Below are 24,999 nucleotides of genomic sequence, written 5' to 3'. Positions count from 1 at the left end.
GCGCCTGGCCGAAAAGCATTTCTTAACATCCAGGTATTGAAAACATTTTGGCACCTTTTATTTATAATTTTACTGCAATAGGGTTAAATCTGGCCTATACAATCTCTATACATTTTTCTATGGTATAGTTTGATTTTTGTGAATTTTACACAGCAAATGTTTACTCATAAAATGTTATGTATATATTCATGTGTCATATGTAATTAAAATCTAGTTATTGATCCTTTTTAACCCAAAACTTTAGGCCCAAGAGTTTAATTACACATTTTTGGCCTGTTGATGCTTTATTTTTCATTCACCACTTTTTAATTACAATATCTTTTCTGCAAAGGAAAATTATTGAGCAAATGATAGAAATTACTCTGACATTTTTCATTATTGAAACTGTCTTGGCCACCATAAATCACCATCCAGTTATGCCTCAGTATATTTGGGGAATTAGTGCCAGAACCCCCTGTACACCTAAATCCATGCATACTCAAGTCCCACAGTTGGCCCTGTGTAAGCATGTATACAAAAAGTTGGCCCTTCACAGGCCAGGTGCAGTGGCTCATGCCTATAATCCTAGCACTTTGGGAGGCCAAGGCAGGCAGATCATCTGAGGTTGGGAGTTTGAGACCAGCCTGACCATCATGGAGAAACCCTGTCTCTATTAAAAATACAAAATTAGCCAGGAATGGTGGCGCATGCCTGTAATCCCAGCTACTCGGGAGTCTGAGGCAGGAGAATTTCTTGAACCCAGAGGTGGAGGCTGTGTTTGTTTTTTTTTGAGACGGAGTCTCGCTGTGCTGCCCAGTCTCGAGTACAGTGGCCAGATCTCAGCTCACTGCAAGCTCCGCCTCCCAGGTTTATGCCATTCTCCTGCCTCAGCCTCCTGAGTAGCTGGGACTACAGGCGCCCACCACCTCGCCCAGCTAGTTTTTTTTTTTTTTTTTTGTATTTTAGTAGAGATGGGGTTTCACCATGTTAACCAGGATGGTCTCGATCTCCTGACCTCGTGATCCGCCCGTCTCGGCCTCCCAAAGTGCTGGGATTACAGGCTTGAGCCACCACGCCCGGCGTGGAGGCTGTGTTGAGCCAAGATCGTACTATTGCACTCCAGCCTAGGCAAGAAGAGTGAAACTCTGTCTCAAAAAAAAAAAAAGTTAGCCCTCCATATACTTGAGTTTTGGATCCTGCAAAAGCTGTATTTTTCATCAGTGTTTGATTGAAAACCAATCCCCATATAAGAGAATCCACACACTTCAAATACGTATTTGGTTTTATCTATAACTTGTATTTTATATTATAAATTATAGAAAATATTTGTATTACATATAACTATGCATAATATATAAATTATAATTTATCTATACATCATAAGAAGCCAATATAGGTCCCTAGCCTATTAGGGCTTTTTACAATTTTATGTGCCCTTTCCAGGAGCCAGTGTATGAATACTTGCTGTTCCCCTACCTGCACATTCATGAACTGACTAGAAATTCTCCTGGGATCGGGAGGCAGTTTTCCAGACATCAGCAACTGTTTTTCCAGACCTGGCACTGCCAGGTGTGCAACAATCTCTGGATTAATCCTCATAGATATGGCTCCACTTAGGGTCATCTCATAGGCACAGAATTTTACTAAGCGTAACCCCATCAGTTACCCTTTAAGTTTTCCTTCCTGTCCCAAGGGTATCAACCTCTATTATCTGATCTCTCAGTTCAACTTTGAGCTTATTACCTTTCTGAGATCAGAGGCTTCAATATATGGTAATCCACAGGATTCAAGTTCATGATTCAGGGAAAAGGTCAGAAAGACATGTTAATCAAATCTTAAATATCAAAGAGTAACTAAAACCTTGCCTCATTAAAGCATTCTTGCAAGCATAATTTAGATGGTCAGCACTGAGTCAGGGAAGCACCCTTCTATTCAGAGGACTCTCACATCAGGGAACATATCCCAGAGGAAAGAGACAATACTACATGAGGAGAAGAACAAAAACATGAAAATAGAGCTCCTTAATATTGCTTTGCATATATGAAAATAAGCCCACTTGCCCTCTATAGTTCCCACACATTCTCAATTCTTCATATGAAACCATTTCTGGCCAAAATTTCTAGTTACCTATTTCCAGGGATCTATTTTATTTTCAATGAGGAATGTTCCTAGGAATCTATGTCCTAAATAGTAATCTGCTCATGCTAATCCAAATATAAACCTCATTATCCTGAGGGATCTTTTCCTGTTTGCTTAGTCTTTCCTAAATAGTCAAAGAAGGAAATCTTTGGATTTCATTTTTGTTTTTGAATAAGTTTTACTCGTTATATCATTTATCATAGCACAACAGCATACGTTCCAAAAAGGCCAAACATAAACCAAAAAACTGAATAGATATGTCCATAATCCCTTTCTATTCTAATCCATACACAAATATTTTATCATAATGGTTATAGAAGTGAAATTATTTTTATATTATTTTTCCACATTTTTCACTACATATCGTAGACACGTTCCTAAAATTTACAAAATCTTCACATGTAACAGCAAGTGCTGTAAGGAACAGATTACAAGCTATCTCATTGGAAGATCATGTAGTAAAATTAAGCACTAAAATATGGTTTTCCAGCCTAAGTTTAAACACTACAGCAACCTTTCAATCTTCTCAATAAGTCCACTAGTGTTAGCATTCCATTTACTCTTTATGGAAAAAGGTCTAACACACTGGCAGCTGGCTTTGGCATATGATTTTCTCTGATTCAGGTCAGAGTGCTTTCTGCAAGGAAAAGTGCCAATGTTTATTATTTTCATAGGAATATGTCATAAGAATCAAGTTTAATGTTGTATATGGAATTGCTAGGTTGAAAAGTCATTCATAGATTTTCCCCCTTTCTTTTCCAGAACAAATTTCAGACACACAATTAACAGAGGACTGGAAGTTTTCCCACATATATTGTTTTTATAGTAGTTCTTCCCACAACATGTACTACCTTAAAATAAACTTTTTAAAAGAATAAAAGGGAATAAATCCCAGCTGACTTAGAAACTAGTTACATTCATAGAGTTTCTCTTCAGTATGAGTTGCCTGATGCCTGATAAGTTTATAGCTATTAATGAAAGCTTTTCCACACTGAATACATGTAAAGGGTTTCTCTCCAGTGTGAGTTCTTTGATGCACAATAAGTCGAGCACTCAAGCTAAATGTTTTTCCACACTGATTACATTCAAATGGTTTCTCTCCAGTATGAGTTCTCTGATGTTGAGTAAGGCATGAACTCTGTCTGAAGGACTTCCCACATTGACTGCATTCATAGGGCTTTTCTCCAGTATGAGTTCTCTGATGTACAACAAGAACATAACTCTGGCTGAAGGATTTCCCACACTGATTACATTCATACGGTTTTTCCCCAGTGTGAATTCTCTGATGCATAACAAGGTGAGAACTGCGGTTAAAAGATTTTCCACATTCACTACATTCATACGGTTTCTCCCCAGTGTGAGTTCTTTGATGTGCAACAAGCTGAGAGCTCCAGCTGAAGGATTTCCCACACTGATTACATTCAAAGGGTTTTTCTCCTGTGTGAGTTCTCTGATGAGCAACAAGTTTATAACTTTGACTGAAGGATTTCCCACACTGATTGCATTCATAGGGTTTTTCTCCAGTATGAATTCTTTGATGTGCAATGAGTTTATAGCTCTGGATAAATGATTTCCCACATTGATTACATTCATAGGGCTTCTCTCCGGTATGTGTTCTTTGATGGGCAATAAGTTTATAGCTCTGTCTGAATGACTTTCCACATTGATTGCATTCATAAGGCTTCTCTCCAGTATGAGTTCTTTGATGCACAACAAGGACATAACTCTGGCTAAAGGATTTCCCACATTGATTACACCTGTAAGGCTTCTCTCCAGTATGAGTTCTCTGATGGGAAACAAGGTGTGAGCTCCGGCTGAAGGATTTTCCACATTCACTACATTCATAAGGTTTCTCCCCTGTATGAGTTCTCTGATGTGCAACAAGATGAGAGCTCCAGCTGAAGGACTTCCCACACTGATTACATTCAAAAGGTTTCTCTTCAGAATTATTTCTCATGTTTTGAGTAACAGAGGAACTCTGAGAGGTTTTACTACACTTATATTGACTCTCTTCAAAAGGAATTCTCTGTTGTTCATTATGGGATATGTTGGGGTTCAAAACTTGCCCACATTCTTTAAAATCAAAGGTTTTTCCTCCTCCAGGAATTTTTTCATGTATATGTAGGGGTGTACCATGGCAAAAAGATTGAATACTGTCACTAAATCCATAGGATTTGTCTTTTGTTTGAGTTCTTGTAAACTGAATAAGGTGAATGCTCTGAGGGGGTTTTCCACATTCATTATTTTCATATATGGTCTCATTCTCATTAATCTTCTGATGACTGTTTACAGCAGAATTAAGATGCCATTTTTTAGCATGTGATACATGTTTATGAAAATGGTTTCTTATGGATATAATCGGGGATGAAAATAGACTGGAATTCAGACCACTCTTCTCCCCAGGTTCATCACTTTTGCAGACTCTCTCATGAATAACCGCTTTCCTTTGAGTGAATGCCACTTCCTGCAAAAGTATCTCTTGTTTTTCCTGTTGCTTCTCCAACTGGTCTTTATAATCACCAACTTCTTCACATGAAGATAACCAAGGATCATCCCTTGTAAGCCTTTCTATCTTCACTCCATTAGCTGGTTCTTCATCAAAAATGCTCTGCTTTGAAGTTGGATCTTTTTTTCCAACTGCAGTTGCCAAGTCTGAAAGAAAGCAATATAAGATATCTTAGCCAAAAAATATCAGAGCTTGAAAAATGGAATAAAGCTAACAAGAAAGTATGAAAAATATATATGGATTTGTTTTCAAATACTGACCAATAACCTAAGTTGAAAAAGCAAAAGGGTTAGATAAAGCATTAAGTACAGAACTACCACAGCCCAATATGACAATATAACATTAAAATGGAACATTGTAATCTTGGTTTAATCTTAGTCCGAATAAATAAGACTCTGGATGTCAAATACCTGCATATTCCAAAATAAGATCATCTACGTAGAACCTGCAGAATTGCAACCCAGTTTTGCAATATGTAAAGAATAGAGTCTTTTCCACTCTTTAGTGCTACACAGGTGTTCACTAAGAGATTAGTGTCTACATATCTAGGAATTTCTGAAGGCATAAAACTTCCTAAATACTCTACTCAGTGTCAGTGAGACATGAGGACACTACGTTTGTGAACAAAAGAAAAGGAATGGGGCATTATTATCCGGTTCCCTAAATACCTTAGGAGCTAAGATAGCCCCACGAATTTCTGTGATTCCAACTGAAAGAGACTAGAAGTTTGCTCCTAGTAGCCTGGGTGGCTACTAAGTCAAACAATAGAGAGTATATATGGAAAAAGTAGTCATATATACAGTCCACCAGGAGGTAGGAAATGAAGAAAAATGTGTCATCTTCTATGGGGATGTTTTCAAATGAACCTTCTACACCTGTAATGACCCCATGTGTCTGGTTCTCACTTGAACACATGTATTGGAAAATTCTTTTTATATTCTTTCCCTTGCTCCAACTAGGAGATTGTATCTGGTTCAAAAAGCTGATAAGGAAATATATAGGAATTTGAGTGTTCAAAACTGGGAACAAAAGAAAAGTACTGCAGAATCTGGTCCCAGCCTTTGGTCTTTAGGAACATGAAGACTGAAAATCTCAAGCCCAAGAATCTGCACTGTTTCTACCCTACAAACTAAAATTAATCTTCACTGGGGAATAAAAAGCACAAACACAATCTATATGCAGCCAAAATCATTCTTGCTGCTGAATTTCACAGTTCTTAATCAATCAGATTGTGAAATCATTTCAGTATATGGATCTTCATTAAAGAGGAATGTATTCTTACCCCAAGAGATTAGGTCCCTGTGGTTCTCCAGGATCACATCTCTGTCCAGGGTCCTCTGAGCAGGGTTCCAAGTACTCTTTTCCTCCTGTGTGAAGTCCACAGTCACAATTTTGAAGTTCACTCCTTCCTAAAAAAGGACATAAATTCCTGCTCAGCTGGGCATCATTTCCTTCCAAAGTTTATGGGGGAAGAAAAGTCTGACAGACGGAAAAAGGAAAATCTGGTGACCTGGGAGTTGTCCTGAGATTGTCAGTGCCCAAAAGATTCCAGTCAAGATGTACAGGTGCCTTCTGGGTGAGCTCTTTGGGTTTTGGATGCTGGACCTGTTTTTACAACTCCAAAGAGGAACACCAGATAAGAACGGATATAAACTATTTTATCTTGTCTGCCTTATAAAAAGATGCTTATTCTGACTTTTGCACGGTGAATACAGAATTCTCACTTAGGAATTCCCTCCAAATTCCCAATAAACTGATGAAACAGGGGTGGTTAATGTTTTTCTGTCAAAGGCCAGATAGTAAATATTACACTTTGCCAGTCACACAGTCTCTGTCACACTACTCAATTCTGCTGCTATAGCAAGAAATTAGCCACAGAAAATATATAAACAAATGGGTGTGGCTACATTACAACAGATCTTTATTTACAAAAACAGTCACAGGCTGTATTTTGCTAATGCATGAGACAGAAAATGAAATGTGGACCTCGATGAAAAGCAGTATGTATAGGTGAAGAACACTGGATGTAGAAGATAAAAAGACTTGGCTTTCTTACCTATAAAGGGCATATATCTGGCTTAAAAAATATATCTAATCTAACAATTTGTCTTTTTTTTTTTCTTTTGAGACAGAGCCTCACTCTGTTGCCCAGGATGGAGTACAGTGGCATAATCATGGCCCACTGCAGACTCCATCTTCTGGGTTCAAGTGATCCTCCCACCTAGTCTCCCAAGTTGCTGGGACTACAGGTGTGCACCACCATGCCTGGCTACTTTTTAAATTTTTTTTTTTTTTTGTAGAGACAGACCCTCATTATATTGCTTAGGTTGGTCTCAGACTCCTGTGTTCAAGGAATCCTCCCATCTCAGACTCCTATAGTGCTGGAATTACAGGAATCAGGGATGAGCCACCACACCTGACCCAATCTGTCTTTTAGTGGTGAGTTTATTCCCTTTCTATATATTAGGCCTAATAATACCTAACTCATTGGGTTAAATGAATAATTACAATGATCTATGAAAAGCCACTAGCAGGGTTTACTGATGAAACAACAAAGGCCAGCAATTACAGGATGAGTATCCCTTAGCCAAAATAATTACAACTAGAAGCATTTTGGAAGCATTTTGGATTCCAGAGTTTGAAATATTTGCATTTACATGATGAGATGTCTTGAAGATAGGATCCAAGTCTAAACACAAACTCATTTATGTTTCATAGACACCTTAAACATATAGCCTCAAGGTAATTGTATGCAATTTTTAAAAAATTTTTGTGTATGAAACAAAGTTTTGACTGTGACTGGTCACATGAAGTCAGGTGTAGAATTTTCCACTTGTGGCATCATGTCGGGGCTCCAAAACCTTCAAATTTTGGACAATTTCAGATTTTTGGATTGGGGTGCTTAGCCTGTACTGTTACAACGAGTAGGTCTCAGGATCCTGAAAGATTAACTGAGAGTCAAAGTGACCTTTATTCTGAACGCTCAGCCTTCAAATAACAGTTCTGTTTCTATCCATATTCAGCTGCATGGCAGAGCCTTTTAGGAGACATTCGCTGTTATTACTGCCATATAAATGGGGTCTCTTGCGCTGCCTCCTCTAAGCAGGAAAGGGCCTGTTCTTAAGATAACTGGGCAGGAATTTTAATCCAAAAAAGAAGTGCTAAGGGTGATCTGTCCTTATCCAGGAGCAGCAAAGGCAAGGGGAAGTTGAATGCCTCTTGCCACTAAAGGCTCTTTAAAAAGACTAGGTATTCTTGAGCTGCAGTTCATGAATAGGATACAGGGTCCTGAATGCCATGAAAACACATGCAAAATACTGCTGTACATGCCTCTTTCTAAGTTTGAGCCTAAAAATTCCACTGAAACCTCAAATGTTTTCATGATTAGCCCAACGTGAAATTCAAAAAATAACTTGCCAACTGCCACCTGTATTTAACATTAATCTTTAAGGTGTTGTCTCTCAATCTGTAATGCATGCTTCTTTTTAATAAACACTCCCCCTTTCTGTTTAATATAGGTCTCTTTAGTATAAAGCTTGTTCAAATGTCAAACAGATAATACTAAACTAGATTAGCACCCTGACTCCACTCCCAACTATATACTCTCAAAGCTCCATGGATTTCTATCATCACACTTTCCTATTTGCATAATAGTCATCTCTGTCACTAGGCCATGATCCATGAAGGCAGAGACAAGGTATTTACAGTTTGCAAATGTAACTCCAATGTTCAACATAGTGTTTATATATAGTAGATATTACATTTATATTTAGTAAAGTAGTTCAGTAAGTGAATCGACAGTATCAATAAACCTTCTAATATATTAAAATAACCCTCAGCCAGATTGATTTAACTCATCTCCCCTCACCTGAATCTCACAAGCTGTACCACATACCCATTTGAAAAGGCTCCTCAATGTGCAGATACTAGCTTTTCTGGACTTCTATCCTACTTATTTTATTCTTTTCACTTGTCCCAAACTCCCCATGCCTGAAAACTCCTTCCTAAAACCTTCAACCGTGCCCTCGAAACTCATCTCTTGTAACAATAAAATAGGCCAGGTGTGGTGGCTCATGCCCATAATCCCAGCACTTTGGGAGACCGAGGTGGGTGGATCATTTCAGCCCAGGAGATCAAGACCAGCGTGGGCAACATGGTGAAACCCAGTCTCTACTAAAAACACAAAAACTGAGCTTGGTGTGCTGGTGTGTGCCTATAGTCCCAGCTACTCAGCAGGCTGAGGTTTGGAGAATCACCTGAGCCTGGGAAGTCAAGGCTGCAGTGAGCCATGATCACACCACTGCCCTCCAGCCTGCAGTTTCAATATCCTTCACCAAACATGCCCTATACATCCCTGTGTTAATGGAGACTTACACTTCCCACTGACAACTTCCATCCTCCTCAGTCCTCAGAGGCTAAGAATGCTCATACTCTCCGATCCTAGGGATTTCAGCATCAAAGAAGGAATGCATGTCCTCCCAGTTACTCTGAAACTCAAGCCATTTACCTCACTTCTTGGAGCTCTGTCCTACCCACCTCCTGAACACCACCCCCACCCCCATTCACTGAAGATTCATACTTGGGATTTACCCTCTACTATAAGAACTTGTACTGTCTTGTCTCATATTGTCTATAGCATCCACTTGTACACTCAGCTGATGAGAATGTAAAAATAACTGACTTTAATGAATTTGCATGAAGCACCACCACAGTGTCAGGCATTGTGCTAACATGTCACACGGATTATCATTCATTTAATTCTCATAGGGCTCCTGTGAGAAAACACTATTAGCAGTACTACTTTTTTCTTATGAAGACCAAGGGAGTCAGAGAAATTAAGACATATGCCTAAGGTTAGTAGTTGGGATGTAACCTCAAGCTTGCACACATCAGAGACCGTGTTCTCAGTCATCAATTCATATGGCTAACCCAAGTCTCATATCCTGAAGCTGCTCTTCATCAGCTCACTCTTAGGGAGACACCCCAGACCTTGAAATTATCATAAAACACTCCACCTTTTGAGTCACAAATACAAAACTGCCCATGTTTCGCTATAATGTCAGATTGCTCCACTGTATTGGCTCAATTGTCTCCCTTTACTCTTGTTCCTTGATGGTTTAGGGCCATTACGCTACTGAAATGTCTACTATTACCACTACCAGCCTATATTCTTGTCATTTCTACTTACTGGACTCTTTATCACTTCCATATTAATTACTCAATTTAAGGTCCATGGATCATTCTTTTTAATCTTTCTACTTGAGATACTTTTAAATTCTCTTTCAGATATTTCCTTGACCTTTGGAGTGTCCACTCCACAGGAAGTGGACCTGGCAAATTACAAAAACTAGATTAATTTGAATGTCAATCTGCTGTCTGTGGAAAGTGGGCTACAAATTGCCACTGCAGGGAAAAAAATCCACAAAAGCAGCAGGATAGAGTATTATAAATTAATGGCCAATATCTCTGAATGAATCTTTCAGATTGACCAGCAATCCTATTACATTTACTGGAGCAGCCTGTTTCCTCTCATAATCCAAAATTGCTATTTTAAGCCTTCTCTACCTTGTCATACATCTCTCCATTCCAGTTCCCACCATCATGCTCATCTGATTTTTCACAGTGAAAGATCAAGCTTTCAAATAATTCCCTCAACCTCACTGTTCCTATATAAATCCTTCTCCTCATATACAGCTAATTTATTCAAGATGTTCTGAATTAATTTCTCCGGTGCTAACCAAGGACTCTGCTTTATAGTTTCTCTCTTGTCTCCTGATCAATAACTTTTTTTCCTCTACTAACTCCTTCCTGTAATCATTTAAACTGAATTCAATCTTTTCAATCCCTTTAAAAAGAAAAAACTCTCAATCTCAAAAGTCCTTGAAGTTTTCACTTTCTTCTACCTTTCACACAATAACCAAACTTCTTGAAAAAGTTGTCCACTCTTATCTCCATTTCCTCACTTTCTACTCACTTCGCAGCCATGCACGTTTCTCAGTGTAAAGACAGAGGCCTTGCCCAACCTACCTGAGATGGGATGGTCAGTGACCCAGTGTCTTCTCCCTCGACTTTGATAATAATCTCTTGAGGAAGGAAAGAATCCTGAGAAGGCAAAACAGATGAGAAAAAGGAAGACAATCAGGGAGCTAAGTGGCAGCTCAAATCTCCTCCTGTCAGTGGGCTAAGATTTGACATACCACCTACGCCTCCCTCCCACCATACTTCTGCTCCCTCCTCCCAGTAGTAAGCTCAGCTAACCATGTGGAGAGAGAGAGGAGATACCTGGAGGAGCACCAAGGCCTACAGAGACCTAGGCATGAGGTCTTTGTGGGTCTTCTAGCCCAGCCCAGTTGCAGCTAAATGCAGCTGACCGAGTGATCCAAGACACTAAGGAGCAAAGAACTGTCCAGCGGGCCCTGCCAAAATTCCTGGGTCACAAAATTATAAGCAAGTAAAATGGAATACAGCATGACCAATGCCAGAATCATAAAGAAAAAGATCAACAAATTAATTTCATAAGATGTTTAGCAGGCCAGGTGTGGTGGCTCACACCTGTAATCCCAACACTTTGGAAGGCTGAGGCAGGCAGATCACTTGAGGTCAGGAGTTTGAGACCAGCCTGGCCAACATGGTGAAACCCCATCTCTACTAAAAATACAAAAACTAGCCAGGCATGGTGATGCGTACCTGTAGTCCCAGCTACTTGGGAGGCTGAGGCAGGACAATCACTTGAGGTGGCAGTGAGCCAACACCACGCCAATGTACTCTAGCCTAGGCAACAGAGCAAGACTCCATCTCAAAAAAAAAAAAAAAAAAGTGTTTAGCATAAAGTGCCACATGATCAGTTAGAATCTATACTATTTAGACTTTTTCCAAATCAGTAAAACAGAGCCTCAACAGAGAAACAGACAAAGAAAAACGCACATGCAACCTTGAAGAAACTGCCGTGAATATACCAACAGATGCTCATCTCTTTACGTCAAAATCAAACATCTATTTCTGTATCTGTATATATTAGAGACCATAAACTCACAGGGATACCTCCAATTACAATTCAATAACACATTTTGTTCTATCTAGCTTTTCTCCTTTCTTTATGTATAGCTTCTTTCTCTCACTCCCATTTTCCTCTTTATATTTACCTATTTGCTTAAGCCCTGTACATAACCACCATCCTGACCATATAGGGTGTTTTTGTGACAGTCACAGTCATTAGTCTGTTGCTAATGACTCCAGCGCTGGCGGCCCACTGGCCAAGAGCTTCATGTATTCTTAGAAGAAGTAAAAATTGACAGAACCATCCTGTATTGGCTATATATTAAATATTTATATTTACAAATAATGCTTTATTTTGAAATCCTTAAAGATTCATAAGAAGTGGCAAAAAGAGAGCCACACTCAGCTTTCCCTGGTAATATCATATATAACCACAGTACATTGTCAAAACTGGGAAACTGACATTTTGGTCCAATATTATTAATTCATATACGGAGTTTATTCCATTTTTATATACATTCTTTTATTTTATTTTTTAAAGGCAATATTTTTTAAAGTGTAATGTAACATCCAGTAAGTCTACTTGTAAGTACTTATCCTTAGGAAATAACATAAAGTACATCAGGATGCACGTACAAGAAATCTCACTAGCAAGTTATATTATAGCAAGCTGGGAAGGGAGATTAAATGTCCATTAGGAAGTGCCTGGTTAAATAAATTATGCTTTATTCAGATGACTGAATACTATTTAGCATCCAAGAGAAGAAGACATAAATTTGCATGTACTAACACACACAAATAATAGAAAGATGTCTGTAATATATTGTTGAGTGAAAAAATTCAGAACATTATACAGAAGATGAACAGATTTCTATAAAATATAAATATGCACGGAAAAGTCTGGAAGGATGTTCTCAAAAACATTAAAAGGAGTTATTCTTTGAAGGGGCAGAACTGAGGAGCAGGTTCCCTGTCTCTCTTTTTATACTGCATCTATGTTTTTCAAAAGCACTTATTTTAATTAAATATTTGGAAACCAGAAAAGGTGTTTCCCTCTTTAAAAACAACACAATTCCTTTGTAGTGTCCTCAGGTTTTTTCCTACAGGATACAATAATTCAGTCTGTTAAATGAGAGTCCATTTAAGTACACTTTGCTCCTTCTCAAATCAAACACTGAAAAGCAACTACTGCTAATTTTTGATAACTCATTTAATTAGAAGCCACTGGATCAAAAACTAAAAGAAAATAAAAATGGCCAGGTGCAGCAGCTCATACCTGTAACCACAGTGCTTCGGGAGGCTGAGGTGGGAGGATCACTTGAGCCCAGGAGTTCGAGACCAGCCTCGGCAACATAGTGAGGCTCCCGTCTATACAAAATATATAAAATAGGCTGAGCATGGTGGCTCACATCTGTAATTCTAGCACTTTGGGAGGCCGAGGTGGGCAGATTGCCTGAGATCAGGAGTTCGAGATCAGCCTGGTCATGGCGAAACCCCATCTCAACTAAAAATACAAAAAAAAAATTAGTTAGGTGTGGTGGCACACAACTGCAGTCCCAGCTACTAGGGAGGCTAAGGCATGAGAATCACCTGAATCTGGGAGTCGGAGTTTGCAGTGAGCTAAGACTACGCCACTTAACTCCAACCTGGGCGACAGAGTGAGACTCCATCTCAAAAAATAATAATAATGAATAAATAAATAAATAACCTAGGCACGGTGGTACCTATAGTCCCAGCTACTTGGGAGGCAAAGGTGGGAGGATCACTTGATGCTGAGAGGTCAAGGTATAAATGTGTCCATTTTTTCTCTTTATCTATGTAGAAAATATTTTACTATTACAGTAGGAATGGTTATTAAAAATGGCTAGCATTAATGTATTTAAAAGTAGGAAAGGATTCTCCAAACCTGAAAACACCACTGTGTATTTACTGGGTAGGTTGTGAGGGTCACAAGAAGTATCAAAGAGCCAGAGCTGCTGCAATGTAAAGAAGGCCCAGTGTGAAAGCCAAGAGCTTGTGTTGCTTGCATCACTACCACACATACTACAACAGTTAAACTGCCTTTTTATTTTTTGTAGAAGACAGGGTCTCATCATGTTGCCCAGACTGGTCTCAAACTGCTGGTCTCAGTGCCATGACAGTTTACAAATGCCATGGCAATGTCAGGAAGTTACCCTATGTGGTCTACAAAGGGGAGGAACCCTCAGTTCTGGGAATTGTCCACCCTATTCCTGGAAAACTCATTAATAATCCACCCCTTGTTTAGCATAAAATCAAGAAATAACCATAAAAATGGGCAACCAGAAGCCCTTGGGGCTTGCTCTGCCTATGGAGTAGCCATTCCTTATTCCTTTATTTTTTTGTTTGTTTTTGTTTTTGTTTTGAGACGAGGCTGGCTCTGTCCCCAGGCTGGAGTGCAGTGACGCATTTTCAGCTCACTGCAACTTCTGCCTCCCGAGTTCAAGTGACTCTCCTGCCTCAGCCTCCTGAGTAGCTGAGACTACAGGCACATGCCCCCACGCCTGGCTAATTTTTGTATTTTTAGTAGAGATGGGGTTTCACCATGTTGGCCAGGATGTCTTGATCTCTTGACCTCATGATCTGTCCACCTTGGCCTCCCAAAGTGCTGGGATTACAGGCAGGAGCTACCGCGCCTGGCCTACTTTTTAAAATAAACTTGCCTGAAAGAAAAGAAAATAAAAGAAAACAAAAGAGAGAAGAACAACAAGGAAAGGAAAGGAAAGGGAGAGATAAGAAAAGAAAGAAAGAGAGAGAGAAAGAAAGAAAGAAAGAAAGAAAGAAAGAAAGAAAGAAAGAAAGAAAGAAAGGAAAAGAAAAGGAAGGAAGGAGAGAGAAAGACAGACAGGAAAGAAAGAGGGGAAAGAAAGAACAGAAAAGAAAGAAAGAAAAGAAAGAGAGAAAGAAAGAGAAGGACAAACAGGAAAGAAAGAGGGAAAAGAAAGAACAGGAAAGAAAGGAAAGGAAGAGAAAGACAGAAAAGAAAGAGGGGAGGGAAGGGAAGGGAAGGGAAAGAAAGAGGGAAGGAAAGGGAAGGGAAAAAGGAAAGAGGAGAAGGAAGGAAGGGAGGAAGGAAGGAAGGAAGGAAGGAAAAAGAGAAAACAAAGAGAAAAGAAAAAACAGTAAAAAAACTACTGGTCTTAAGTGATCCTCTTGCCTCAGCCTCCCAAAGTGGGATTACAGGCGTGAGCCACCACAACTGGCCTAAACTGCCTTGAAATTGCTGCATGAACATTACAAAATAGCCCCAAATGCCAGAAAACAAAAATAAAACTCACAATGCCAAAAAATAGCCACAGCCAAACTACAGATGGTACAAGGGAGCCACAAGTTTTGACCCCAAACTGTTAATGGATTCAATCTTATCTGGTCTGAAAGAAAAATTCCATTCCTGATACACACCCGTGACAAACACATCTTTTCTTGAAAAATGCCTGGGAAATGAGAAAAGCTACTCAAGAAAGGAAAATTTGTAAACATTAACCTGTATTTTAAGTTATTACAGACTCCTTCAGATAATATCACACTCTGCCAGTTAATTAAAAAAAAAAAACAAACTAATATCAGTTAAGAAATAATACCAAGAATGGGACAACTTAATGTTTTTCTCAGCAGGTACTTGGCAGAAACAAAATTCCAAAATGTTACTATCTGCCATAACTGCTAAAACTATTTTACTTGGAGAATATGGTTATACCTCCTCTTGAATGAAAACTGTTTTCAGCACCTTTTTGTTTAAAAAGTTTTCACAAGAAAAAAAAAGAAAGCTCATCTTTCCTCAGGGCAGACTCTGGATGAAATGTCCTTCCTCGCCCTGACCCCAGCAGTCAACTCCATCACTTCACCCTGCTTTCACATCTTCACATCGCATATATTCTTCCACCTTTGGCTTTTCATTTAACTCTTCCACTAGAGGGAGTTTCATAAGAGCTGAGATCTTGTCTGTCCTGTTTACCGTGGCTCCACCATGCTTAGATCGCTACTGACACACAGTAGGCTCTTCATAAATGTGTGCTGACTATAAACAGCCACTAGGAGAAGGGACATGGAATGTGCTACCCGTACCTTTGCATTTGTCCCTGGGGTCGCTGGAGGCACTAAAACAGAGCTCAGCTCAAGCCCCTCCCCTGGTTAGAGGAAACCTTTGTTGGGTGCCTTTTCTTCTCAGAAAATTCCAAGTGTCAGCATCCAGAACCTGCTCCCAACTTACCCTTACAAACTAAATGCTCAGAAATAAGCTTGTGACAAATGCACGTGAGCCCGTGAATGCATGCACACCCACACACCCTGACCTTTTCCCTAGGTTCTACTCACTTTGGATTATCGACCATTTTAGGAATATCTCCTGAATTTACATCTTGGCTTTCTCAGTTTCCTTCAGATAATATCAATGTAGTCTACCATTTGCCTAGTATTTCTAGTAATACATAGAGTACTTCAACACAGAATTTCCATCTCACAAAATCACCTAAACTTTTTTTTTTTTTTTTTTTTAAGAGCTAGGGTCTCATTTGGTTGCCCAGGCTGGAGTGCAGCGGCACCATCATAGCCTACTATAGTCTTGAACTCCTGGGCTCAAGCTATCCTACTGCCTCAGCCTCCCAAGCAGCTGGGACTATAGAGGCATACCACCACAGCTGGCTAATTTTTTTGTTTTTATTTTTTGCAGAGGTGGGAGTCTCACTATGTTGCTCAGGCTGGTCTTGAACTCCTGGCCTCAAGTGATCCTCCCACACTGGCCTCCCAAAGTGCTGGGATTACCACTTTACCCAGCCTAAACTTTTTTGAAGGGAAGAGTAATATGTCTATTTCACCAATGCAGAAATTAATGGTAATAAAGTTTAGTAAGCTCATTTAAGTCCACTGATTGCCTGACACAAACTCTTCTGCTTTCCGTTGTCTTCCCAAGGTCTGTCTAATCACCCAAGGCCCAGAATCACCTAACCTCCTCCATGAAGCATTCCCAGATAGCGGAAAGCTTCATCTCTTCTTCTCTCCGGACTTCTTAGCTTTGCTGGCCCTTTACTATACCAGTAAAATTATTCTTTTCATATTACTTCCATTTCTATATACCTCTCCCCTGGGTCCTGGGTTCTATATTAGAAAGCACTGTATATTTTTTCTTTGTATTCTCCTCAGTATTGAGTAGGAGCACAATAAAAGTTCTCTGCATTTAACAAGACTAGAGACACGTGCAGAGTTTGGGACATAGGAACAGAATTGAAAACCTTTACTTTCTGTATGCTCTGGAGCATTTTTAAATTACCTTCTTGCTCAACAGTCACCTCTCTAGGTCATAAAGGAGCATTTCTCTTTTTCTTTGCAGACTTCACAAAATGAGAACAGGAATTAGACTGTTGACTTCCACAGAGAAAACGGTTGTGGGCAGGAGATAATAACTGTTCCTTCTATAATGTAGGTGGGACTCCAGTGGACCCAAAGCAGGGGAAAAGAGACAAGCAGAGCTATCACAGAGTGACCCGTCCACTTCATTGTGACACAGTGGTCAAATGAGACCTAGGGCTAGGGCTGCTTGCTCACCTATAAATAGAGATGACCAAATATTCCTTTCCCAATCTGAGGCATTCTTGGGGCAATAAATGAAGTTTCTAATCAAATCACAGAAGTATTACTGGACTCAATTCTCAGAGCTCTGCTTTGGGGATGTACTGGCAGGAAACCTTCTCTATCTGTGAGGACATTTAGAAAACACAGGCGTCACACAGGCAGACTTCTTGGTATGTTTCCATCTCTTCCTGCCCTGGGAGCTGGAAGATGGAGCTCACATTTCAGCTCAAGGGATGTGGCATCCACAGGGCCCATGTGGCAGGTCCTGAGGTTTCTTAATCACCAAGTCTAGAAGGCTTAAAACCAACCTTCGCAAACTACAGCACTGGAAAGAAGGTTCCCCTCTCTGATTTTCTCAGAAATCATCCTGACAAGAGGATCCCTTCAGTCCTTATGCACAAGAAAATTCCCTCTCCGGCCCCACCTTCTCATCCATGAATAATTCTCACTGTCCTCAAATACACAGAATAGACCATCCACAAAGGACCACCAACAACCTGCACGACTTTGAATGTTGCGAATGACAGTGGACGCGTGAGATTCCACCACCTACTCGGCAGCAGTTTTGGTCTCAGTCCCTGAAGGCAGGTAGGGCTCAGAGTTGGCTCAAGGCCTTCCCTGGACCAGCTGCTACTTCCCCGTGTATAAGCCACTAAAATCTCTATGGTGATGCTCCAATATCCAGATGCTTTCTTCCTAGATCGGCTCACTGGACTCATGGCCTTCATCTAAAGCAAACGCTTGGGCTCCCTTGATTTTTCTCTCCTTTCCAGGGTTCTAATATCCTTCAGGTCCAAATCAAGTACTTGTTCATCTTCTGATAATAATTAAAATTAACTAGAGGACATTCAGAGTTGAGAAATGTGGTAGCCAGACTCTGAGGTGGCTCCCAAAGGCCCTTACTACCTCGTATTCATGCCTTTGTGCAGTCCTTGTCCAATGGTACCAAGGTGGGTCTGTGTGACCAACAGAATATGGAAGAAGTGATGGTCTGTCACTTCTGAAATCAGATGATAAAAGACATTGTGGCTTCATCTTGATTGTGTGCAACTAAGTGTTCTTGCTCTCTGTCTTTCTCTCTCTCTCTCTCTCACTGGGATCATTTGCTCTGGCAGAAATCCACTGCTACGCTGTGAACAGTCCTGGAAAGAGGCCTCTGGTGTACAGCACCTCTTACCAAGAGCCATCTAGTGAGTTTGTAACAATATCCTCCCACCTAGTCAAGCCTTCAGAAGTCAGCAATCCAGACAGCAACTTGCCTGCAACCTCATCAGGGACCCTGAACACCAGAAATAACCAGTTAAGCTGACCTGGATTCCTGACCCTCAGAAATTGTGTGACAAAATAAACATTGGCTATTTTAAGCTGCAAAATTTTGGGGTACGTAATAACAGAAAACTAATACAAGAAAGAGGATGTTTCTGCTTTTCCTATGTAGCCTTGGAAAGTATAAGAAGCGCATTTCTGCTTGTGAGAACTAAGTCATGCAGAGTAGTGCTGTCTGCCTCATCTTTCCCCACAGTGCTTCGCACTGGGCCTTACACTGGTTAGGCAGTCAATAAATATGTGACCAAAGTCATATAAGGAACAGACTTCTAATTCAGCTCACAAAAACGAAAATGGCAAAAGGACCATTAAGAGTCCCAGAAAACACCTAGTGCCTCACTTAAATTAGAACACCAATGGCCACATCAAAACACATTCTACCAGCCAGGCACTGAGGCTCACCCTGTAATCCCGGCACTTTGGGAGGCCAAGGTGGGAGGATGGCGTGATCCCAGGAGTTCCAGACCAGCCTGAGCAACACAGCGAGACCCTGTCTCTACAAAAAATAAAAAATAAAAAAAATTGATGCGTGCACCTGTAGTCTCAGCTTCTCAGGAGGTTGAGCTGGGAGGATCACTTGAGCCCAGGAATTCCAGGCTGCAGTGATCTATGTTGGTGTGCCATGTACTCCATACTGGGTGACAGAGTGAGACCCTGTCTCTTAAAAAACAAGATAACAAAAACCCACACATTTTACCTGTAGTTTTGATAAAGATATAAATGTAAACTTATATTTGCTTAACTCTTTCTAAAACAACTGCACATGTATACAAGGAATTACATACAAAACATTTACATCAATGCTATTTGTAACAGCAAAAAAATGTACCACTGAAGAGCCATTAACAATAAACCTATAAAACCTGTAACATATTTAGAAGGTGAAATGTGGGCACTAGGTGTGTATAGTGGTATTGGGATGTCGCTGCTCCCGGCCCTCCACGGATAGACAGGCAATCTGTGTGCACACATATGCACACAGACACAGGCACACATCTCTATATATTTCTAGATTAATGTGTCCTGAAAGCCACGAGCCCACATTACAACCTCCAATTCCCACTGCCCAGAGTCCACTCAAATGTTCTTTCTTGCCATATCTGTACCTTCCTGATTAGATGGCAAGACACCTGGCTCCTGTCCCTTATTATATACACTTACTTATCTGATCTGGCCCCTTGGAGGTAGCTCCGCTCCCATTTCCACAACGACGCCCTCTCCCCATGGATGCTTTCCCCAGACTCCCTGGGCTCTGCCACCGCACACTAGGCCACCCTCTGCCAAGGGGAGCTCCTCACCCTGCTTAGGCTTTGACTCCCCAGGCTAAGCTGCCCCAACTCTCAGACTCACTCCTCTGCCACTCGGACTTGGACAGCCCACATGAGGCCACCCCACTGTGTCCGTACCCTCCAGGTGCTGCTGGGCTCTGACACCCCTGCAGGCCACCCTCATGCATGATGCCCCCAACATGCTCATGCTCTGACATGCCACACCAGGCTGCACCTGAACCCCAACGCAGCTGCACATCTCGCCCCACTCTGGCTCCAATACCCCATCTACCATGGACACCTGCTCACCGCACTTGGGCTCCAACTGCCCCCAGTGAAGCACCCCCTCTCTGGAAGCCTTGCTCACCTGCTCTGACCCCGTCACCCCACACCAGATCTCCATATATGGACACTGGCCTCACCCACTTGGGCTCTGACACCCCCATTGGGCTGCCTCGCGTGCACAAGCGTGGGCTCTGACTATGCTGGGATGTCATCCCGTGCAGATGCACTCCTCATCCTGCTTGGTCACTGACCCTGCACAGGGACACTCTCTTCACAGCAGGCAGCCCCGACAACTGTAGGTGCCACCTAGCACTGCCCCCACTTCATGGCTTCAGGGCTGAATTGTTCAGGAAGAGAAAGGAGAAGCTCTAATTTAACAGTTTTAGGAAATTAAGAGTTTTCAAAGAATATTTGCGGTAGGAGATGTTCTAAATTGGGAACTTGTTTTTTAGAGACAGAGTCTTACTCTGTTGTCCAGGCTGGAGTGCAGTGACACAATCATAGCTTACTATATCCTAGACCTCCTGGGCTCAGGTGATCCTCCCACCTCACCCACCCAAGTGTCTGGGACTATAGGTGGGCACCACTATCCTGGCTAATTTTAAAAAATTTTTATAGAGACAGGGTCTCACTATGTTGCCCAGGCTGGTCCTGTACTCCTGGCCTCAAACAATCCTCCCACCTCGGCCTCCCAAAGTACTGGGATTATAGGTGTGAACCACTGTGCTTGGCCAATTGTTAATGTTTTTACCTTAAAGGGTACTGTACAAAAATATGAAAATACAGGCCAGGTGTGGTAGCTTATATCTGTAATCCTAGCACTTTGGGAGGTTGAGGTGGGAGGATGGCTTGAAGACCTTCAAGACACACACAAAAATATTAGCCAGGTTTGGTGCTGCCCACCTGTAGTCCCAGCTATTCAGGAGGCTGAGGCAGGAGGATGGCTTCAGCCCAGGAGTTTGAGGCTGCAGTGAGCTAGGATTGTGCCACTGCACTCCAACCTGGACGACAGAGCAAGACCCTGTCTCAAAAAAAGAAAAAAAAAGAAAGAAGAAAAGAAAGAAAGGAAGGAAGGAAGGAAGGAAGGAAGGAAGGAGGAAGGAAGGAAGGAGAAAATACAGATAAATGATAAAACAAAGTCACTTATAAAGTAACTACAGATAATGTTTGTTAACGGATTGCTATATTTATAGTCTTCTAACATATTTTCTATATACACAAAAACTATATCTCTTTTTAAAAGGTGATGATTTCTAAGTGCAGTTTACTTAACGTAGGTAATAAATAACTTTTTCTGTCATTAAATTTGCATTATCCTATCAGTTTCAATGGCTACAGTGTATTCTATGTCATGGTCTTACCATAATTCATTCAGCTATCCTCTTGCAACACACATTTAGTATATTTCCAATTGTTCATTCTCAAACAAAGCTGTGAATTGCTGGCCAAAAGGGAATCAGTATTCTAAGGGCTTTTGATTCAGAATGCCAAATTCCTTTCAGAAAGAGTTACCTAGGCTAAAAAGGTGAGGTAACCAGCAGGGAGATTCATAAAATATATAGTGTGTAAGCGTTAGAAGCCTGATGGCCATGAGGGCCCCAAACCCCCCAAAAGGCTGCAAAGAGAGTCAGGGAGGAGCCACAGCCTCCCAAGCCCAGAGGGTCAGGCTGCAGACAGACCCAAGCTCTGGGTCTCTCTGGGAAGGGTAGCTCCACTCACCTGTGCACAGGCCTTCGGGGGCTCTGGGGGCTTCTCATCCTGCTCTTCCATGCTCTCCTCCAGGCACAGCAGGGTGCTGAGGTCTTGAGCTGCACTGAGAGACGCCCCAAGTACAGCATGAAGATGCAGGTCTGCCAGAACTGTTGGGCCCCCACCCCCATTAGTCCCTGCTCCCAGGATGCAGGATGCATTCCTATAGCAAATGCACTTCTGGAGGTTCCTGCGGCTTCCTGCCCAAATACCTGTGTATGCACTGAGAGTCCCTCAGTCCCTCTCCCAGGCCAAGTTTCTGCAGCTCCAACCCGGTTCCTCCACTATCTTGGGCCCCTGGACCATCTACCTGTAAGCCCAGCTTATGCTCAACATGGCCTTCTGCCCACCACCAAAGTCTGCAGCACCAGTCCGTCCCTCTCCTATCCCACTGGGCCCTGGGATCTCCACAAATATCAGGCATATCGAGGACCCCCTGGTATTCACCCCATCCTACCCCTACCAACCTCAATCTACAGCCCCAAACCAGCACTTCTTCCTAGGGCCAGAATCACACTCACTGCCTAAATGCATGAAGCTGGTGACACAGCTCCACTGCTCCCAGGAACTGATTCAACAACTAAGACTGATCCTACCCTTCCTAAATCAGCCAGGCCTGTCCCTCCAGCAACCCAGCGCAGAGGGCCACCCGCTTCCTGCTCAAATAGCCAAGCATATATGCACAGAGCTCAGTTGTACTCACATCCTGTTCCCTCCACACTTCTGGGGTCCAATGGCTCCTACTCCAAAAGCACCAGCCAGATTCCCACCCTAACACCCTCCCAGGCCCTGAATTTGCAGCTCTAAACCAGTCCCTCCACCAACTTGGGTATACTCAGGCCTGAAACTGTAACAAGGCCTGTATAGGACTGGGGGCCTCCAACAGACACCAGCACAAGTCAGACAAAAGCAGCCCTACCTGCTACCTACAGCTCTAAATACATGTCTCAGAAACTCAGGTGCCTCTGTACCAACTAGGTGTTTTGGGATCCAAGGCTAGAGCAGCCCCTGGCAAATCTTACCCTAGGCACCCCATCCCCTGCACCCCATCTCTCCTATTTACTCTCTCTCCTGCTCCCACCATATTCTCACGCGGCATAGTGTAGGCTCACAATGGAGCTGTTTCCTGAACTTGCACCCAAACTGTTTCCTCCACCTTATTCCACAGTCCCCTGCTTGAGCCACAGCTGCCCAGATTCTGGCCAAACACCTTTCAGGGCACCTGTGGCTCAGGAAGATCCTGTCTTTCCATCAACCTGGGCACCATCAGGCTGTGATCAGGGTTCCAATCACACAAAGACCCCAGCACCCTCTGTCTAAAACTCACCTCCGGCCTCCTGTTTTCCAACCAAACACTTGTGTGTGTGCACAAGGGGTGCCTGACACAGTCCCGCCCCTCTGCAGCTGCTCCCTCCACACACCTGGGCATCCTCAGGCAGAACCAGGGTCCTAGGACTGCCCATGCCTCCCCAATCTGCCCAAATGCCAGCACACGTGCAGAGTGCTGCTGAAGCAGCCCCTTGCCTCCTAAGACCAGATCCAAACTGGAGCCCCCAGACCTCTATTCCGCAGCCACTGCACACAGGCCACCCACCTAGGCTCCCTCCTCCTACTGACACAGCCACAGAGCAGGCTCATGCTCACAATCTGCATCCAGGACCTTGCTCCTCTGCCAGTCTGGGGGCACACCCTGCTCCTGAGACAAGAATCTACATCCCTCACCCTGTGTCTCCACCTGCCTGGGACATCTCAGGCACCCACAGCCTCTGTGTGGGTTCGGGGATCACCTGCCCCACTATTTGCCTGCAGCCAGAACACTACAACTAAACAGTAGCTTGAGCATACAGCTCCACAGTCAGCCCCGGGACTTGGGCACTCGCCAGCGTGGGGGTTCTCAAGCCCATGATACAGCAGCTCAATGGGAACTGGGCCCTTTGGCCTTCTCTTGCCCAAACACGAGGGCCTGGGTGTCATGCAGTCAGCTCTTCCCAGCACCAAATCTGCAGCACAGACTCTGTCCCTCTACTAACCTGCACATTCTCATGCCTGCAAGTAGCATAGCCCAAGTAAAGGTCTCAGCAACACCTGCTTCATAACGATGCTGGCAACATACTGCTTCCTCCCCAGCTACCAATTTGATGGCAGCTGTTGCAGCTCTGTCCTTCCTGGACTCAAATTCTGTATCTCCAACCCGGAGTCTCTGCCCATCTTGAATGCCCTAGAGCTCTGCACTATCCTACATAGGTCCCTACTATCCGTTTAAGTTTCTGTTTTCCATTCAGACACCCCCAGGACATGCAGGGTGCCCTCTGCCCAGAACCTGTTTCTAGGCCCTGATACCCTCCTTCAGCCTGCAACTCCAACCTGGTCTCTCTACCAACCACAGCGACCCCAGACGTTGGAGAAGCGCGCTGTCTGCTCCAGGGGCCCAGGGTCACCTGCTCGGAATCTTACCTATCACCTTTTGCTTCCTACCCAAATACCTGCTCAAGAATAAAGGGACAGCGGCACAGCCCTTCTTCTCCAGAAACCACAATCTGCAATGGAGTACTCCATCAACCCGGACATCCTCAGGCCTCCACTAAATATGCCCGGCATTGGAGGAGGGGAGTTCTCAAGATGTCCCCTTACATCAATTCATGTGCCCTGTGTTCCAGCAACCTGGGCATCCTCAGGCCCCAGACAAGAGCACCACCTAACCAAGCACCCGCGCATGCACGCAGAGGACAGTCGCGGAATACACAGCTGCCTCGGTAACTCCATCAACCCCGGTAACCCCAGGCTAAAGCGCCACCCGCAGAGATATCAGGTCTCCCCGCTACACTCACCACCGCTTCCAGCTTCCCGCCTAGACCCTGCGCATGCGCGCATCGGACACCAAGAGCTGCCCCACGCCCCACCAACCTGGGCGTCCGCTGGCCCGCAGCCCAGGCTGGGCCTGTCACCGCCTCAGTGCCTGGCACGGCTCTGCGGCAGGACGAACTCGGGTTAAGCAACCCCCTGCCCCGATTCTGCCACACGGTCGACTCGGGTTAAGCTAGTTCGGTCCCCTCCCCTAGTCAGCATCCGCAAGGTCGCTGGGGGTTAACTCTGAAGGGCCGAGCTGCTCGGCGACAGCAAGCGTCCGCGCGCGGGACAATGGCTGCGCTTGTGGCCGAACCCGGA

At 43.0% G+C, this 24,999-nt stretch overlaps 1 protein-coding gene across 8 annotated transcripts; it reads right to left on the bottom strand.

The window, feature by feature from the left end:
* Nucleotides 1-2,271: 2,271 nt before the first annotated feature.
* Nucleotides 2,272-24,999, bottom strand: ZNF180 (zinc finger protein 180). Of its 8 annotated transcripts, none has more exons than XM_033224778.1 (5): nucleotides 22,538-24,999; nucleotides 21,805-21,898; nucleotides 10,652-10,726; nucleotides 5,907-6,033; nucleotides 2,272-4,770 (listed from the first exon to the last, which is right to left on the bottom strand). In XM_033224778.1, the coding sequence occupies exons 2-5, from the start codon at nucleotides 21,853-21,855 to the stop codon at nucleotides 3,026-3,028; spliced, it is 1,998 nt and encodes a 665-aa protein (XP_033080669.1). In that variant the 5' UTR covers nucleotides 21,856-21,898; nucleotides 22,538-24,999; the 3' UTR covers nucleotides 2,272-3,025. The 8 variants fall into 8 exon arrangements, with proteins under 8 accessions (XP_033080669.1, XP_033080670.1, XP_033080668.1 ...); XM_033224779.1 differs by having other exon boundaries at nucleotides 24,663-24,999; XM_033224777.1 differs by having other exon boundaries at nucleotides 24,739-24,999.

The sequence above is a fragment of the Trachypithecus francoisi genome, unplaced genomic scaffold (genome assembly GCF_009764315.1).
Source record: "Trachypithecus francoisi isolate TF-2019V2 unplaced genomic scaffold, Tfra_2.0 Lachesis_group12, whole genome shotgun sequence".
Taxonomy (NCBI): Eukaryota; Metazoa; Chordata; class Mammalia; order Primates; family Cercopithecidae; genus Trachypithecus; species Trachypithecus francoisi.
This window is presented reverse-complemented; position numbering and strand designations above follow the sequence as displayed.

Excerpts from the sequence above, each read along its gene's own strand:
- ZNF180 (XM_033224778.1), bottom strand. The coding sequence starts at position 21,855 with ATGGAAGAGCAGGATGAGAAGCCCCCAGAGCCCCCGAAGGCCTGTGCA. Across the intron at positions 10,727-21,804 it reads CCCCGAAGGCCTGTGCACAG|GATTCTTTCCTTCCTCAAGA; the intron begins GTGAGTGGAGCT and ends TTGCCTTCTCAG. Across the intron at positions 6,034-10,651 it reads CACTGACCATCCCATCTCAG|GAAGGAGTGAACTTCAAAAT; the intron begins GTAGGTTGGGCA and ends GTCCTTTTTTAG.